This window comes from Salvelinus fontinalis, chromosome 37 (assembly GCF_029448725.1).
Source record: "Salvelinus fontinalis isolate EN_2023a chromosome 37, ASM2944872v1, whole genome shotgun sequence".
Classification (NCBI taxonomy): Eukaryota; Metazoa; Chordata; class Actinopteri; order Salmoniformes; family Salmonidae; genus Salvelinus; species Salvelinus fontinalis.
Window position 1 is genome coordinate 10516596 of NC_074701.1, and position 17062 is coordinate 10533657.

At 42.2% G+C, this 17062-nt stretch overlaps 1 protein-coding gene across 7 annotated transcripts in view; it reads right to left on the bottom strand.

The window, feature by feature from the left end:
* LOC129836113 (sorbin and SH3 domain-containing protein 1-like) overlaps window positions 1–17062 on the bottom strand; it is a 77112-nt gene that overhangs the window by 28576 nt on the left and 31474 nt on the right. For 4 of the 7 annotated variants that reach the window (XM_055901913.1, XM_055901915.1, XM_055901914.1 and 1 more), the window contains 10 exons: window positions 16104–16213; window positions 15136–15283; window positions 14852–14881; window positions 14121–14275; window positions 13438–13498; window positions 13189–13266; window positions 10307–10342; window positions 9752–9848; window positions 5738–5852; window positions 3751–3834 (listed from right to left, as the gene is read on the bottom strand). In XM_055901913.1, the coding sequence (XP_055757888.1) occupies window positions 3751–3834; window positions 5738–5852; window positions 9752–9848; window positions 10307–10342; window positions 13189–13266; window positions 13438–13498; window positions 14121–14275; window positions 14852–14881; window positions 15136–15283; window positions 16104–16213 (914 nt within the window). The remainder of the gene's footprint in view (window positions 1–3750; window positions 3835–5737; window positions 5853–9751; window positions 9849–10306; window positions 10343–13188; window positions 13267–13437; window positions 13499–14120; window positions 14276–14851; window positions 14882–15135; window positions 15284–16103; window positions 16214–17062) is intronic. The other 3 variants (XM_055901919.1, XM_055901917.1, XM_055901918.1) reach the window with 3 other exon arrangements.

Here is a 17062-nt window from a genome sequence, read left to right on the forward strand (position 1 = left end):
TGTGATGGATTATCATAATGGAATGGCACCCTATTCCCATTATTGTGCACTACTTTCCACCTGGGTCTATAGGGCCCTGGTCCAAAGTAGTGCACTATATGGGGAATAGGGTGTCATTTGGGATGCACCCATCAGTCAGGTTATGACTCAGTGCAAAGACTGTGGTTAGAGTCAGACACTTTATCAGTGGTCCCACATGCAGCTGCCCCCTCAGTGACAGCGTTCACTAGACAGACTAGTCACTGACGGAGTCACTCAGTCGGAACACAGAAGGCCAAAATGTTCTTCCTAACCGTAAATATGTATGGCATTTTGGCTTCCGTTCCGCCTTGTATATCCACAGAGCTGTGATTGAACGTAACTGTGATCATACGAATGGCCAGACCTCTGACTGTGACCTCATACATAAGTTGTGACCTTTGAGATGTATTAATGGTTAATGTGATTAAACAATAATATCACTGCATCTATCTGGTTTTAGTGATGGGGGGGAAGAAATCGATACAGATACATATCGGGATAATATTTTTGACGGTATATCGTGTCGTTTTGACAATATTTCAATATTCTTTTTGCGCTAGTTTGCTGTAACCTGTACCAAAATTCCAGTATTTTTCCGTCATAGCTTGTTCTCCATCTTCTTTTTAAATAGGGAGCCAATTTGTTTTCAACGTTTGTTTGGAACATCGAATCGCAACAAAATCACAGTATCGAATCACAATACATATAAACTGAACAAAAATATAAACGTAACATGTAAAGTGTTGGCCCCATGTTTCATGAGCTGAAATAAAACATCCCTGACATTTTTTATACACACAAAAAAATTGTTTCACGTCGCGTTTTATATATTTGTTCAGTATAGAATCACGAGAATCGCAATACATATCGTATCGGCACCTAAGTATCGTGATAATGTCGGCTCATTAGGTCCCTGGCAATTCCCAGCCATACTGGTTATGACCAGGTTTTTGGAGCAACAGGGATTGTGATTATAAGACAATGTCCTACAAGTATAAGAGGTCAGAAAATCTCTTTATCTATTGTTAGATCATTATGCTGTCAAGAAACCATTCAGCTCTTGCACTTAACTTTGGGAAAAATATTAAGAACAAATATTGTGAAAGAATACTCAGGTTTCCTCCTTAGGTTGATCATCATGTGTTACATGGAGTCTAGACTAGCTAGACCTTCCAAGAAGGAGCCATCATCCCATGAGCACTCTAAGAACTCATAGATTGAGTCGCCATAATCCAGACGAGATATGCCAATTTAAACCCAATGTGCCAAGGTGTCTAGCCCACCCCTTGAGGGTCAAATACTACACATACCAGGTGTATCTGGAGCGTTGAGTCAGTAGATCATCAAATTGAGCTAATCTGGCAACCATCCACGCACCCTGAGACATCTCGCTTGCAGGCCAAAGTTTCTAGTACTACCCACTCCTAACCCTCATATAACCAACCAGGAGTCGCCGGACAGGAGTTGCTGGAGTCTGAGACGGACAAGACTTTCCATGGATGCCACTGTGACTCAAAGAGAAGGTTGGGAAGAGGAGAAGGTGTGGTTTCCAGGCAGACTCCAAGGTGGAGGTTGGCCCTGACTGACTGACTGACTGACTGACTAAGCAGACGGCAAGGAGACGGAACATCTGTTTGTGGGCAGCCAGTGAGTCTGAATACTTGTCTGGTGCCAACTGATGCCCGAGGCATGTAGCCTACCGGTATTTATCAAAGCCACCCACCGTATCTCAAACTTCTGAATCAACCTTGACAACATGCCCTCCCTTGGAAAAGATACTATATTGAATTTACCAGTCTAGACAGCACTCCTGATTCAATAGGGGCTGTCGTGTAATGCTTGCATGGGTACTGTTGGAACCAAGCCATTTTGTGCTGGCCTGGTTTTATATACTACGACTGTATAGTTGTCAGACACTGTACTGGAAAGGACCGTGTGAAAGGAAAATATCAGAGCCAGCACAATACAGTTCGGATCAGCATGTAAGTAGGAAAAGGTTATAACAGTTTTGATCTGAGGGTGTTACCACAGTTGAATCACAATGCCCAGGACTCTGGCGTTTGCTATGTGTACCCATTTGTAGGCTTCCCATCAATGCAAACACAAAAGTTCCACATGGGTGCTGAGTTAATGACATGGTACAGAGGGCATGGTGCAAGTGTTGGCATAGCCAAGAGGATCCTGTTGTAAGGGACAAAATGCAAAGATGGCTTTCTGCCTGATACAGCCATAACAGCTGTGGGATTTATAACTTACATGTATTCTTCCTTATCATATACAGTGGCAGTAGGACACCTAACCCGAATTGTATTGGATATATAATTAGCCTCGCAAATGGACAATATGTAAAATTGCAAATCATCAAATCACCGGATAAGGCCCATTGCTACTGTTAGGTCGTCATACAATGTTCAGCTGCCAACATAGTTGATATAGCTAAGTTACAATCCAAACTCAGCAAGCCTCACAGATGAAGAGCAGGTGGCAATATTATCAGGATGAAAGTAGAACAGCGTTTTAAAAAGACAGCCCACTTTCGGGTGTTACTGAAGTCAAAAGATGGGAGTTGTTCCAGAACGTATAGAACGTGCAAAATAAAATAACAAGCAATGATAGCGATGACGGCATGAGCATTGCAAACGACCTAATAGCCATGAACTGCGTTGCTTTGCCACAGACCCACTTGTCTTTCACACTTCCGACAGAGTAGGAAAAAAAAATGTAAAAATGGGTTGTATATACAATGACAAAGCTATATCTAGAGTTCATTGAGTAACTATAGATCTGGGAAAAGTGATCGCAGGCAAATTACTCAAGGTAAGGTCGCAAAGCGAGATTTTTAGGAGGGGATAACAGTTTGTTTATATTCAGTAAAGGTTTGCAGATGTGAGGTAAAGTTGTTGGAGTAGTCCTTACAGACAGACATATGCTGAACAAAAATATAAACGCAACATGTAAAGTGTTGGTCCCATGTTTCACGAGCTGAAATAAGAGATCCCAGAAATCTTCCAAACGCACAAAAAGCTTATTTCTCTTCAATTTTGTGCACAAATTTGCTTACATCCCTGTTAGTGAGCATTTTTCCATCTTGTGCTGGGGACAATAAAAGGCCACTCTAAAATGTGCAGTTTTGTCACACAACACAATGCCACAGATGTCTCAAGTGTTGAGGGAGCGTACAATTAGCATGTTGACTGCAGGAATGTCCAACAGAGCTATTGCCAGATAATTTAATGCTAATTTCTCTACCATAAGCCGCCTCCAACATAATTTTAGAGAATTTTGCAGTGCGTCCAACCGCAGACCATGTGTAACCATGCCAGCCCAGGACCTTCACATCCGGCTTCTTCACTTGCGGGATCATCTGAGACCAGCCACCCGGACAGCTGATGGAATTGAGGAGCATTTCTGTCCGTAATAAAGCCCTTTTGTCGGAAAAAAATCATTCTGATTGGCTGGGCCTGGCTCCCCTGTGGGTGGCTCCCCTGTGGGTGGGCACCCATTGCTGCACCCCTGTCCAGTCAAGTGAAATCCATAGATTGGGTCCTTATTAATTTATTTTCAATTGATTGATTTCCTTATATGATCTGTAACTCAGTAAAATCGTTGAAATTGTTGCATGTTGCTTTTACATTTTTGTTCAGTAGTTTGTTTAGGCATTTAAACATGGATGTTATTACCACATGCATCGTTTAAATACACTGTCACTTTAAGACAGCGACCACTTACCGCTTTATCAAACTCCATCTCTGAAAAGAATCTATACCAAGGCTCATTCTCTATATCTACATCTTCTGGGCTAATGTGCTGAGTCTACAGGGGCATGGCAAAAAGGAAAGGAGGAGAAAGACACAGAGAAGACAGTTCAGACAGCACAGAATTTACAGACACAGGCAGTGAGGCTTTGACACATTCTTGACGTGATCCAGACAACACTCCCACATTCCCGACATGCTGAATTTCTAAACAAAACATTTCCCAATCCAAAGGAATTCCTGGAGATTGGTCTTCATGACAGGTGAGTTATCCAAGGCGAAAAAACAAATGGACATTTCTCAAACGTATAAAGACGTAGAACGCATATTACGTGTGACATCAGCAAATAATATTAAGCAGTCGTCAGAATCGTACTCGACTACAGTGTGCGGTCTGTGCACATGTGTAAGAGAAAACACAGACGTGTGCTTTCATAGGTCCCATCTGCTTCTTATGAGTGTATCCCTACTGAAATCGTATTACTCTACTTCTTTGAATGTGAATGTATCTCCTAACATGTTTATGTATAGTATATAGTATATAGTATATTTCAATCATCGAGCCACAATGGCAATAAGGAAGACCATAATTCACAGAACAACAGATATACTAGGCTAGATGAAAATAAGAGACCGAATAGCATTCTGCTAATGCTGCCAGGAACCTGACACAGAACCACAGACCGTGTCCTGTAATTAAAGAAATTGTCACGTCACAGACAGTGTCTGTCTGACAATGGTGGAAAGCATTAGCAAGGCCTTGATCTCTACTGTTCAGTATGTGGTGCCACTGGGATGGGTCCTAACGCATAACAGCTCACCCTAACTGAGCTCCAGACAAACAATGATTACATTATGATATAATCAAATAACTATTGTACTGTAGAGAAGCATCTCTATTCTCTTCTGTATGAGCCACACAAAGAGGCTATCAACTAAACCAACTGTCAGCTAAAACCCATATGCAGCATTTGTTTAAAGGCCCACTCACTAATGAATCTCATGAGACATTAATAAGTGATACTGTTTAAGAATCAATGGGTGTATGTCATCGAAAAAAATTGACTGTAAATATCAGTGGGCCTTTAATGTCACTATCACAGTGGGCCTTTAATGCCCCTATCACAGTGGGCCATTAATGCCCCTATCACAGTGGGCCATTAATGCCCCTATCACAGTGGGCCTTTAATTCCCCTATCACAGTGGGCCTTTAATGCCCCTATCACAGTGGGCCATTAATGCCCCTATCACAGTGGGCCATTAATGCCCCTATCACAGTGGGCCTTTAATGCCCCTATCACAGTGGGCCTTTAATGCCCCTATCACAGTGGGCCTTTAATGCCCCTATCACAGTTGGCCTTTAATGCCCCTATCACAGTGGGCCTTGAATTCCCCTATCACAGTGGGTCTTTAATGCCCCTATCACAGTGGGTCTTTAATGCCCCTATCACAGTGGGCCATTAATGCCCCTATCACAGTGGGTCTTTAATGCTCCTATCACAGTGGGCCTTTAATGCCGCCCGGATTCAGTCCTTTCAGTTGAACCCGGGTGGCATACACTGTATTGGGACACTGATCTACAGGTATTCATACTGTCAAAGATAATGAAAAATATCCATAGCATTTTTTGTCCATAAACTGTGTACTGTGTCAGACTTCTTTTCAAGAAGATTCAAGCCAATTTTTGCTGTTGAAACACTGCAAGACAATGGCCAAGGCTTGTAAGTGATACCTCCACACCACCAGCTAGGTCATCTGTCATTGTAATAGTATCCTCCTTTAGGAATGTTGTACACATGGCAATTCAGTCTACACATACGTTACCTACTAGAGCTGCCCTAGTTAGTGAAGCAGCCACCTAAGCTCTTAGATGGAAACAGCTTACACAACATGCGTAGAATAGAGACTGCAGAAGCAAACACAGAATCACACGCGTGGCATTGGGAGCATGGCTGTCGTACCTTTCTCTCCAGTTTCAGCACCGACGATTTTCCTGGCTCGTACTCGAAGATGCTCTTGGGCTCGGCACGGTACTTCCTGGTGTCTACCTTTTTGTCAGGGGGCTCCCAGTCGTTCCTGTAGGGGGGAGGGGAGAGCAAATCCCTATCAAGTCAAGCAGTCTCCATGGCAACTAGCTGGGGCTAGTTTTTTGGGTGACAGCTCCATCATCAACAGTGTTTTCCTGTACAGTAAAGCTCGTGCCCCTCCCACTCTCCATCTCTTTTAGTCTCCCTCTCTCTCTTTCTCTCTCTCGCGCTCTCTCCATCAGAGTTGTTTGAAGAGATTATTTAATAAAGAATAAAATGTACGGTCATGTCAAGGCACGAATCAAATCATGCTAGCTAACTAGATTGAACCAAAGACCCTAGCTGCATTTCCTGAGAGAATAGACCACAAGGTAGGGGTGGCAGATAGCCTAGTGGTTAGAGTGTTGGGCCAGTAACTGAAAGGTTGCTGGATCGAATCCCTGAGCGGACAAGGTAAAAATCTGTTGTTTTGCTCCTGAACAAGGCAGGTAACCCACTGTTCCCTGGTAGGCCATCATTGTAAATAAGAATTTGTTCTTGTTCTAGTTAAATAAATATAAAAAAATAAAAATAAAATATATATATATATATAAAAAGTGTGGTTAATGAATTTGCTTCAGAATATACAGTGAGCTCCAAAAGTACTGGGATAGTGACAATTTTGATGTGGATTTTAGCTCTGTACTCTGGATTTGAAATGATACAATGACTATGAGGTTAAAGTGCAGACTGTCAGCTTTCATTTGAGGGTATTTTCATCCATACCGGGTGAACTGCTTAGAAATTACAGCACTTTTTGTACATAGTCCCCGCAATTTAGGTGACCAAAAGTATTGGGAGGAATTCACTTATATGTGGATTAAAGTAGTCAAAAGTTTACTATTTGGTCCCATAATCCTAGTTTGCAATGATTACATCAAGTTTGTGACTCTACAAACTTGTTGGATGCATTTGCAGATTTTTCTGGTTGTGTTTCAGATTAAAACAACTGGCCCTAGTGTTGCATCAAATACTTTTACGGAAACAAATGCTTTCTATCACACTGAGACCCAGCAATAAAATGTTTTCCTGTCTAGTGGACATCAGTTCTTGGTCCGTATCTCTGAGGCCATGCAAGCCACCTGTGTTAAGTCCTGTTGTCCCTTTGAGAGGGACAACTTTATCGTCCTGGTTGTTAAAAGAAATGTCTGCCGTCAAAATTAGCACATTTTATGGACATTTGAAAAGAAGTGTGTGTAATTATTAATGATACTTTTTAAGTTTTTAGTTTCTAGTAAGTGAATATCTCAGGAATTGTTAAGTGAGTTGTCAGGACTGTGTAATAATTTTGATCACATTAAATAAGAGCTAAATAAGAGCTTATCAAGAAATGTTCTCTGTGGAGGACTCACTATGTTTCATCTCCTGTACCCATTGACTGTAATGTCACGGTTTTCATATTTACGTCCTAATTTTGCACTTACAATAAAGGAGAAATAACAATATTTTTTCACACTGTTTTCTTGGTTAAATTATATTTTTATACCCCAAACACTTACTGTATGTTATGTAACAATGTAATAAAATAAATAAAATGAATCTACACTTTTTGGGGGGGCCTCAGGAGGCTGTTACCCCCATTACTTATGGATCAAACTGCTTATCGTAGTGACAAAAATGTTACAAACGTCATTGTCAAAGAGCAGAGAGTGTTCCACAAATGGATAGCCATCACAAATGCAGTCTCAGCAGGGTTACACGCTAGCGGTAACTAGAGGTAACATGTACAGTGCATTCTGAATGTATTGATTTGGAAAGGCACACACCTGTCTACATAAGGTCCCACAGTTGACAGTACATGTCAGAGCAAAAACCAAGCCATGAGGTCGAAGGAATTGTCCGTAGAGCTCCGAGACAGGATTGTGTCTCTTCCTAGAGCTGGCCGCCTGAACAAACTGAGCAATCGGGGGAGAAGGGCCTTAGTCAGGGAGGTGACCAAGAACCAAATGGTCACTCTGACAGAGCTCTAGAATTCCTCTGTGGAGATGGGAGAACCTTACAGAAGGATAACCATCTCTGGAGCACTCCACCAATCAGGCCTTTATGGTAGAGTGGCCAGACGAAAGCCAATCCTCAGTAAAAGCCACATGACAGCCTGCTTGGAGTTTGCCAATGGGTACCTAAAGGACTCAGACCATGAGAAACAAGATTCTCTGGTCTGATGAAACCAAGATTGAACTCTTTGTCCTGAATGCTAAGTGTCACGTCTGGAAGAAACCTGGTACCATCCCTACGGTGAAGCATTGTGGTGGCAGCATCATGCTGTGGGGATGTTTTTCAGCAGCAGGGACTGGGAGACTAGTCAGGATCGAGGGAAAGACGAACGAAGAAAAGTACAGAGAGAACCTTGATGAAAACCTGCTCCAGAGCGCACAGGACCTCAGACTGGGACGAAGGTTCACCTTCCAACAGTACAACAACCCTAAGCACACAGCCAAGACAACGCAAGAGCGGCTTCGGGATAAGTCTCTGAATGTCCTTGAGTGGCCCAGCCAGAGCCCGGACTTGAACCCGATTGAACATCTCTGGAGAGACCTGAAAATAGCTGTCCAGCGACTCTCCCCATCCAAACTGACAGAGCTTGAGAGGATCTGCAGATAAGAATGGGAGAAACTCCCGAAATACACGTATGCCAAGCCTGTAGCGTCATATCCAAGAAGACTCAAGGCTGTAATCGTGTAATCGATGTTAAAGGTGCTTCACACAAAGTACTGAGTAAAGGCTCTGGATACTTATGTAAATGTGATATTTCCGTTTTTTATTTGTAATATATTTGCAAAAATGTCTAAAAAAATCATTTTGACTTGTCATTATAGAGTATTGTGTGTAGATTGATGAGATTTTTTCGGGGGGGGGTCCATTTTAAAATAAGTCTGGAACGTAAAAAAATGTGGAAAAAGTCAGTGCACTGTATACACCAAGGAAAGGGCTTGAGTTATTATGGCATGCCATCTGCAGCTTCCGTGAGCAGCAGTTTATCCTCCATCACCTGTCTTCCTTCTTTCTCTCCATCGCTCATTCCTCCACACGCCTTAGAGCAGGGTTCCCCAAATTTGACCCCGCAAGTTTTCGGAGCAAAGAAAATGAATATAAAAATATTAAAACACCAGCAAATCAGCTCCAAGTGATTTTAATTTTGGAAATCTGTTCCAAAATATTACCACGTATAATAGAGACATATATGTGATCGTATACAAATGAAAATAGGTTTTGAAGTGATTATGTTTCAGTCAAATATTATATCTGTTTGTCTTCTTGTGTTCAATGTGCAATCTACAAATTATTTGTAATTATGTTCCGGCCCCCTGGCCATCTGCTGAAGAAGAAATCGGCCCGCGGCTCAATCGAATTGATGATCCCTGCCTTAGAGAGTGGATTTTCTTTGCCAGAACTAGCATTTAAGGGGAGGGGCGAGGAGGTTGTCTAATCACATCTAGTGTGACAAGCACAGGAGGTAGTAGAGGTTAGACAAGACCTAACTGGGGACAAGGTAACCATGAGGTTAGCATGAGTCAATGTCAAAGGTGGGGAACAAAGTACTGTTCCTACTGCTCTTGTACTCATCTACTGTAGATGCCCTTCTGATTCCTGAAAAACATCTAATATAACCAGAAAAGTAGAATTCTTGAATCCATGACAAGTGTGTAGTCAAGTGTGTCAGTTACATTTTACGTTATTAAATATACAGTACCATACCGGACACGTTAGCTAAAATGAATATAATCGTATACCTCTTATTGGATCTCATGTCCTCGTCTAAAAGTGCTACCAAAAATGCACCCCCTTGTGAACAGCTCGGCAAAGGCAATTCATCATTAACGAAGAGTACGTTCATTGGGTTAAGAGGTCTTCGAGGACACACTATACTCCTGTCCATATTTAAAGGAGCGGCAATAGGAGAGGACTTACCTTTTGGCAGGTTTGAGGGAAGAGGACCGTGTTGGCACAGGCATAGACGACCTATGGTCAACTTCGGCAGCACCTTTTGACCGTGGGACCGCTTTCACTGAAAAATAAACGCACAAGAACACCAGACCCTGCTATGACAGCGGCTTGTAATGTTTTGCTTAAACCGAAATTAATGGAAATCTTTCTCAGTGTCTAAAGTGTTCGTGTAGGGGCTCGTCCTCACAATTTGATTGTACAGCCAAATTTAAACAAGATCCAAAAACCACGCTATTGAGATCACATTATAGATATTCTGTTATATATATATATATATATATATATATATATATATATATATATATAATAGAATATCCAATCCAAATTGCCTCGACTCCCAGTCTTTCATCCAAAGTCATATAGAGACATTCAATCTCAATCATCTCAATTTAAACGTGTCGTTTGTGTGTTTTGGCTTATTAATGCACTTTGAGATTATTTTCTGTAATAAAAAGCGCTATACAAGTTAACTCAATTCTTATGATTCATTTCTGAATCTAAGGGGATGACAAAACGCACCATCTTCCACATAACCACAGGGCGAGTGACCCTCATCTGCAACAGAGAGAAACACCATTATTATAGATAGACTATAAAGACGCACATACTAGCCTGCTCCACTGGCAGTTCCACTTGTACACGTCTATGCTATGCATTGTTAACCAAGGGTGGGTGACCCCATCTATTGTCTGTTAATAGGCTTGATATAGTGGTGCTACATATTAAGATCCTCAGTACAACCAGTAGAGGGCGCTTTGATAGCAGCAGTGCCACACTATAAATGACAGAATTCTGTGAACTGCTTACTATAGCAATGTTACAAGCAGTGCACTTGTGGAACGGCAAAGTCAAGTATGTGTTTACTACGTTAATCAACTGCTCAAGACGGACTCCTTAACGCATCGTCGAAGATATCTAAAACAGAAGTGAGATTAATAATAGCAATTAAATGTTTTTAAATGTAGACCAAAAAGACATCTACAACAATAGCTTTCCGGGGGGGGGGGGGGGTATAGTTTTTAAAAACCTCTAATCACGATACCTGAAAATCAATATTCATTGTTAATTCAAATACATTATGCTGACATACTATAGAATGTTAACAAGACATTTGTGGATTGGTTGTCAAACGAGTTTTAATCACTAAAACCTATGTGTATGTAAACTTCCGACTTCGACTGTATGTATTCCATACATTTCTGCTGTAACGCAGGGTACAGCCAGAGCCGTATATAATACATCCAAAAATAAGGCTGTAAGGCCGGGTACAGCTCTTCAAAGGGCACAGTACGCGTCTCTTCCTCCTCTGTTGGTGCACAGTACAGTACGCCCTTTACTCCATCAGGTCAGCTATTACACTTCTTCAAACACACTGTAAACAGAGTGCTTTTCAGAGGCTGTCAGACAAAGCACTTTGGAAGACGCATAACATATCTTCATGAATAAGTAATGCTGTTCTTGGAATAGCGTCCAATTTTCGTACACACTTTCTTTGATCAATTATTCGATTGATACATTGATTGACTCAGTAAATAACCAGACATCAGGTTGCTTGGAAGCAGACATGAGCAGAAACAAAGGGAAAATAAGTAGATCTGCACACAGCACATACACTGAGTACACCAAACATTAGGAACACTTTCCTAATACTGAGTTGGGATGCCGGCCTATGTTGACTCCAACGCTTCCCACAGTTGTGTCAAGTTAGCTGAATGTCCTTTGGGTGGTGGACCATTCTTGATACACATGGGAAACTGTTGAGCATGAAAAACCCAGCAGCGTTGCAGTTCTTTACACAAACCGGTGCGCCTGGCACCTACTTCCATACGTCGTTCAAAGGCACATACATTTTTTTTGTCTTACCCATTCACCCACGGAATGGCAAACGCACACAATCCATGTCTCCACTTCATCGACACCGATTGATGTGGATTTAACAAGTTATCATAGCTTTCACCTGGTCAGTCTATGTCATGGATAGAGCCGTTCCTAATGTTTTGTATGCTCAGTGTATACTGTACAAAACTGCATGCAAGATGATGTAGGCCTACATTAGACATGCTTGGCATTCATGATTTAAAAACAACTGTCAACTGTTAGATAGTACAAACAGGTTAATAACTATTATTTCAGTGGGTCAATACAGAATAAGTGAATACACATGCACACACAAATAGAGGGCTTTGCATCAACTAGACCGGTTTACAACTTAGTGTAGTGTAAAAATGCTGATATACTGTACATGGAACACAGACAGTGTGATCTACTACCGCCTGGATAGTACATACAGAGCCTCTCTGTCATGCTTGGTTGTTGTCATACATAGCACTTGAGCACCATCTAGTGCAGGGATGGGCAACTTTATTGGGGGTAGGGGCCACATAAAATCTGAACTCATCATGAGGGGCCGCAGTGGCTCGCGGTTCTGCGTACCCACATCCTTACCTACACATGCAGTCAGAGCCTGCTTTAGGCTTTTGGGGGCCCTAAGCACATTTTGGTTTTTCTCTTCTCTTGACAGTGGAGAGAAAAATATTACGTTTTAGAATTACGTTCCTGCAATTCTACACATTTTGCAATGGGGCTTAGAGAAAATTTAGCAATTTTGCGATTCTACAGATTTTTCCATGAGGCAGAGAGAAAAATTGCAGTTTTACAGCTAATTTCCTGCAATTCTACACATTTTGCCTTGACTTATAACATGTTAATATGATATCTGAGTGAAAGTGACATACAAACCAATGCCCCCCTCCCCCCCACCAGGTCCATAATTTGACCATGATTACTACAAGTTTAGATAGCTGGCTAGACTAAAGACTAGCTTACCAATACATAAAACAATCGCTGGCATGGGCTTATTAAATGTCTGTCATTGACTAACAAACCACGAGAACAACTGCTGATGCACAACCACATTTTGAAATTGCACCTTGCGTATTCTACGATTCTAACTCTCAACAGTAAGTCGGGACCCTGATTGAGTTCCATTTTAAATTGATCCACGGGCCTACAAAAAGGGCTGCCAGTTGCCCATCCCTGATCTAGTGTCTCAAACGTTCCCAATCTATCTCCAGTACTGCGTCTTTTGATCGGGAAGAATTGAAATGCCAGGAAATGTCTGTTCATGAATATATTCATATGAAAAGATTAGGTCGTGCAGATTATGAATTAGGTCGTGCAAAACGGTATTCATGTTAAACATTAGTTCAAGTGTATTCATGGCGTAGTCTTGTATTAATCTCACTCTTAGTTTTACTGAGCAAACCAGTGGTCCAATTACTGACCCGTTTTCAATTCTATCAAACAAAAGGAGAGTCAACACAGTCATAAGGGCATTATAATGAAGGGATTATACATGATTAGTAAAGTCAGGAAGTGGAGCCATGATTGCTATCGGGTACCTGTTGTTTTCATCTGCCTAGGATCATAGGATTCAGGGAATATGTAGGTGGGGCGATATGGGTTTTCCTCAACAGGTTCTGAGCGAGGCGACGGAGACAAAAAAACACACACAACGTGACAACAACAAACACACTCGCAGACTCACAAAGGCAACGGGCTTGACGGAAACAACAGACACGTGGGGTCAACATCAAATCAAAACACACACATGAGAACAGGGAGTCCGATTTTTGTTATGATCCCCTTACCTGGAATTCTGTGTATCTGTTTAAACATGTTCTTGTACCAGTCCTTGGACTTATCTGTGTTCTGGAAAGGAACATATTCATGTTATTTATCATATTTAAAAACAAACAGGGGTTCTGACAAAAATATAGAAATGGATTGGCATTTGGCAGTGAGGCATATCGTTTTTTCACCACTGTACTCCCTACCTAAGCATTAAATGAAAAATGCCCGGTGAAGGGGGCTTCCGAGTGGCGCAGCGGTCTAAGGCACTGCAGTTCAGTGCTGGAGGCGTCACTACAGACCCTGGTTTGATTTCAGGCTGTATCACAACCAGCCGTGATTGGGAGTCCCATAGGGCGCTGCACAATTGACCCAGCATCATCCGGGTTAGGGTTTGGCCGGGATAGGCCGTTATTGTAAATAAGAATTTGTTCTTACCTGACTTGCCTAGTTAAATAAAGGTTAAAACATTTTTTTTTTTAAAGGCTACAGATTATTTTTAAAAGGCACAAGATAAAAAAGACACTTTACACACAACTCATAACATCTGGACTGTACACTCATAGGTGTGTCTTCTTAGCCTGATTCCAGATCTGTTTGTGCTGTATACGACCATAGGAGTTGGCTATACAGCTCAAACAGATCTGGGACCAGGTATGCTACTGTCCTCTCTTTATACAGTAACTTCATGTTGTTTTCTTACCCGTACTGGCACGATGGGCTGGTTCAGTGGGACCAAGACACGGGATTGAGAGTACCTCATCCTCTTGCCGTCCATATCTGGGTGTTGCCTCAGTTCTCTCTCTGTTCCAAATACAGGTCCCGGATCAGGCGATTTGTCCCTCTCTGGGGTGGGGTCTGAAAAAGCCAACATTGCTGTGTCAAAGGGAAGAGAAGTGCTACAGTGGGTCCTACCAGTCAAAATCTGCTCTGGCAAATAGCTCTACACACCCCATACGATCCACAAGCATACTATGCAAACGATATACAGTCATTTCAATGGTAAAACATGATTATGAACAGATGACACGAAAATACACACTGCAATTGAGATAACGAATTACAAAATGCTTTACAATGAAAAATGTAACCCCCCCCCCAAAAAAAAAATATAATAAGTGCAGCAATTTATAAGATAGCTTGGTATTGTTATGAAGTACTCTTCTTATGTAAGTATGAAAAATGATCCAATATCTCAGAGCAGCAAACATATTTAGGCACTGTTCAGGCAGCAAGGGGTGAAGGTAGTAGAGGGATCCTGCTCATTCGAGACTACACGGAAGAAGATGGACTCAAACAGGTAGGGGCGATTTTGAACCAACAAACGAGCTAAAATCGACCATATTATCAGGTAATGAAACTAAAGCCAGCCAGCAGGAACTAAGATCGAGAAGAGGAAGCAGTGGACAAGACACAAGACGCTGCAGTGCATACCTTCCATATTAGAAAGCTGCTTCTGTTGCTCTGTTGTGAGGAGAGGACCGAGATGGACAAAGGACAATGTAACAATGCTAATCAAAGGGGTCAAGTCTGCTGCTTTGAGCTGGTCAATCCATGCTGGGAAACATACAGTAAAAGACCAATCAGCCTTCCAGCCAGTCTCACTTGACTCTCTATTCCAGGCACCTACATTCAGAATTTAGTCCACACTCAACAGATTTCATGGCAATTTCATCCGTAACCCACATACAGAACTACCCAGAATCAGGGGTGCTTACCTCTGTTGTGTTGTGGCAGAACTATGGTTGGGTTGACAGTGTTAGTGGTGGATGGGTAGGCAGAGGTGGCCTTTGTGGACAAAATATAGTTCTGAATGTCAAACGAGGCAGGAATCTGGGGCTCTTCTGTCTTCACAGGTGAACTTCCCTGGTAATGAGTGAAGAACACTTGTGAACGATGCTTGTTCCTCTCTTATATACACGTTTTTTATTTATTTTTATTTTTTATTTTTATCCCCTTTTCTCCCCAATTTCCGTGGTATCCAATCGCTAGTAATTACTATCTTGTCTCATCGCTACAACTCCCGTACGGGCTCGGGAGAGACGAAGGTCGAAAGCCATGCGTCCTCTGAAGTACAACCCAACCAAGCCGCACTGCTTCTTTAACACAGCGCGCCTCCAACCCGGAAGCCAGCCGCACCAATGTGTCGGAGGAAACACCGTGCACCTGGCCCCCTTGGTTAGCGCGCACTGCGCCCAGCCCGCCACAGGAGTCGCTGGAGCGCGATGAGACAAGGAAATCCCTACCGGCCAAACCCTCCCTAACCCGGACGGCGCTGGCCCAATTGTGCGTCGCCCCACGGATCTCCCGGTCGCGGCCGGCTGCGACAGAGCCTGGGGGCGAACCCAGAGACTCTGGTGGCGCAGTTAGCACTGCGATGCAGTGCCCTAGACCACTGCGCCACCCGGGAGGCTATATACACGTTTTTGATAATAATAATAATACACTGGAGTTGTTGAGAGTAGTTGAGCAGGAACATATTCTGGTTAGCTAAGAAAAACACAGCTTTTAGGCAATAACTTCAATTGACACATGATAAACAGCAAAAATACACCAAATACGGCTATTTATATCACGCTGAAATGTGATTTTATTCACATTAAAACAAGCATGCAATTATCAAATGTATTATCCCATAAATGCCCAAAATAGGGGGAATTAACACAAATCTTAGATGATAACGCACCTGGGCTTGAGTTCTGTTGACTGTAGGTAAATCAGCTGTGATGTCGTGGAAGCGTCCATCAGCCAATCCCGTTTGAGAGCCGTCTCCATTGATCTGGCCAATCCAACCACCTGAAATGATCCCAAAAGAATCTCAGTTTGGCCAGTGAATAACAGCGCAAGACGACCAGAAACCTAACAATACTGAAAGATACACAAACAAACCACTGTACTCTTGGCAATCTTTGTCTCTTGGCAATTAACACGTTTCAGAGATTAACACCAAACAACAAACAGGAAACAATTCATCCTCAATTAAATCAATCTCCCGCTGATCCTGCGGTGACCAAACGCTTCCTATAGCGCTTTTCCCGGACAGAGATGCTAATATCTCCATGGAGAAAGAAACCCAATGATTCTCCCACAATCTGTGAACTTTGTCATCAGAACAAGGCGCCTATTCAGTGGTCTGTAAAGGCTGTTTGTTCCAATGGCCTTTATATTCAGTCTCAACAACAATTAAAGCATCTCCCCAAAAGCCTTGGCCAGTTTAAAGCCCAGTTGTAACGTGCTGAATTCAACAAACAAGTCCACAATTAAGGTCCTGTTTCCAAAGTGCAGTGTGGGCAGGTCCGAACGAAAGTTCTTTTTTGACAAAACACTGGAAAATATGAGCCATCATTGTCAACGATTCTCTGTTGTGCTGGGCAACCAAATATAAATACACTTTCAAATGTGACAAGTTATCTCACTTTAATAGCAAAACAACCGAAATATGTGCATACGTGAGTCCAGCTGTACTTGAAGTACAGTATCTCAAGAATGTTAAGACTTCTGTGAACAGAAAAGCTTGGCAATACAGGCAATTTCCCTCCATATGCATCAAGATAGCAAAACAAATGTCACTATTGCTAGTGAGTCATACTATGACATAATCAAGATATTACAATGTGCTATTTTGTTAACGGGAACATTTCCTTC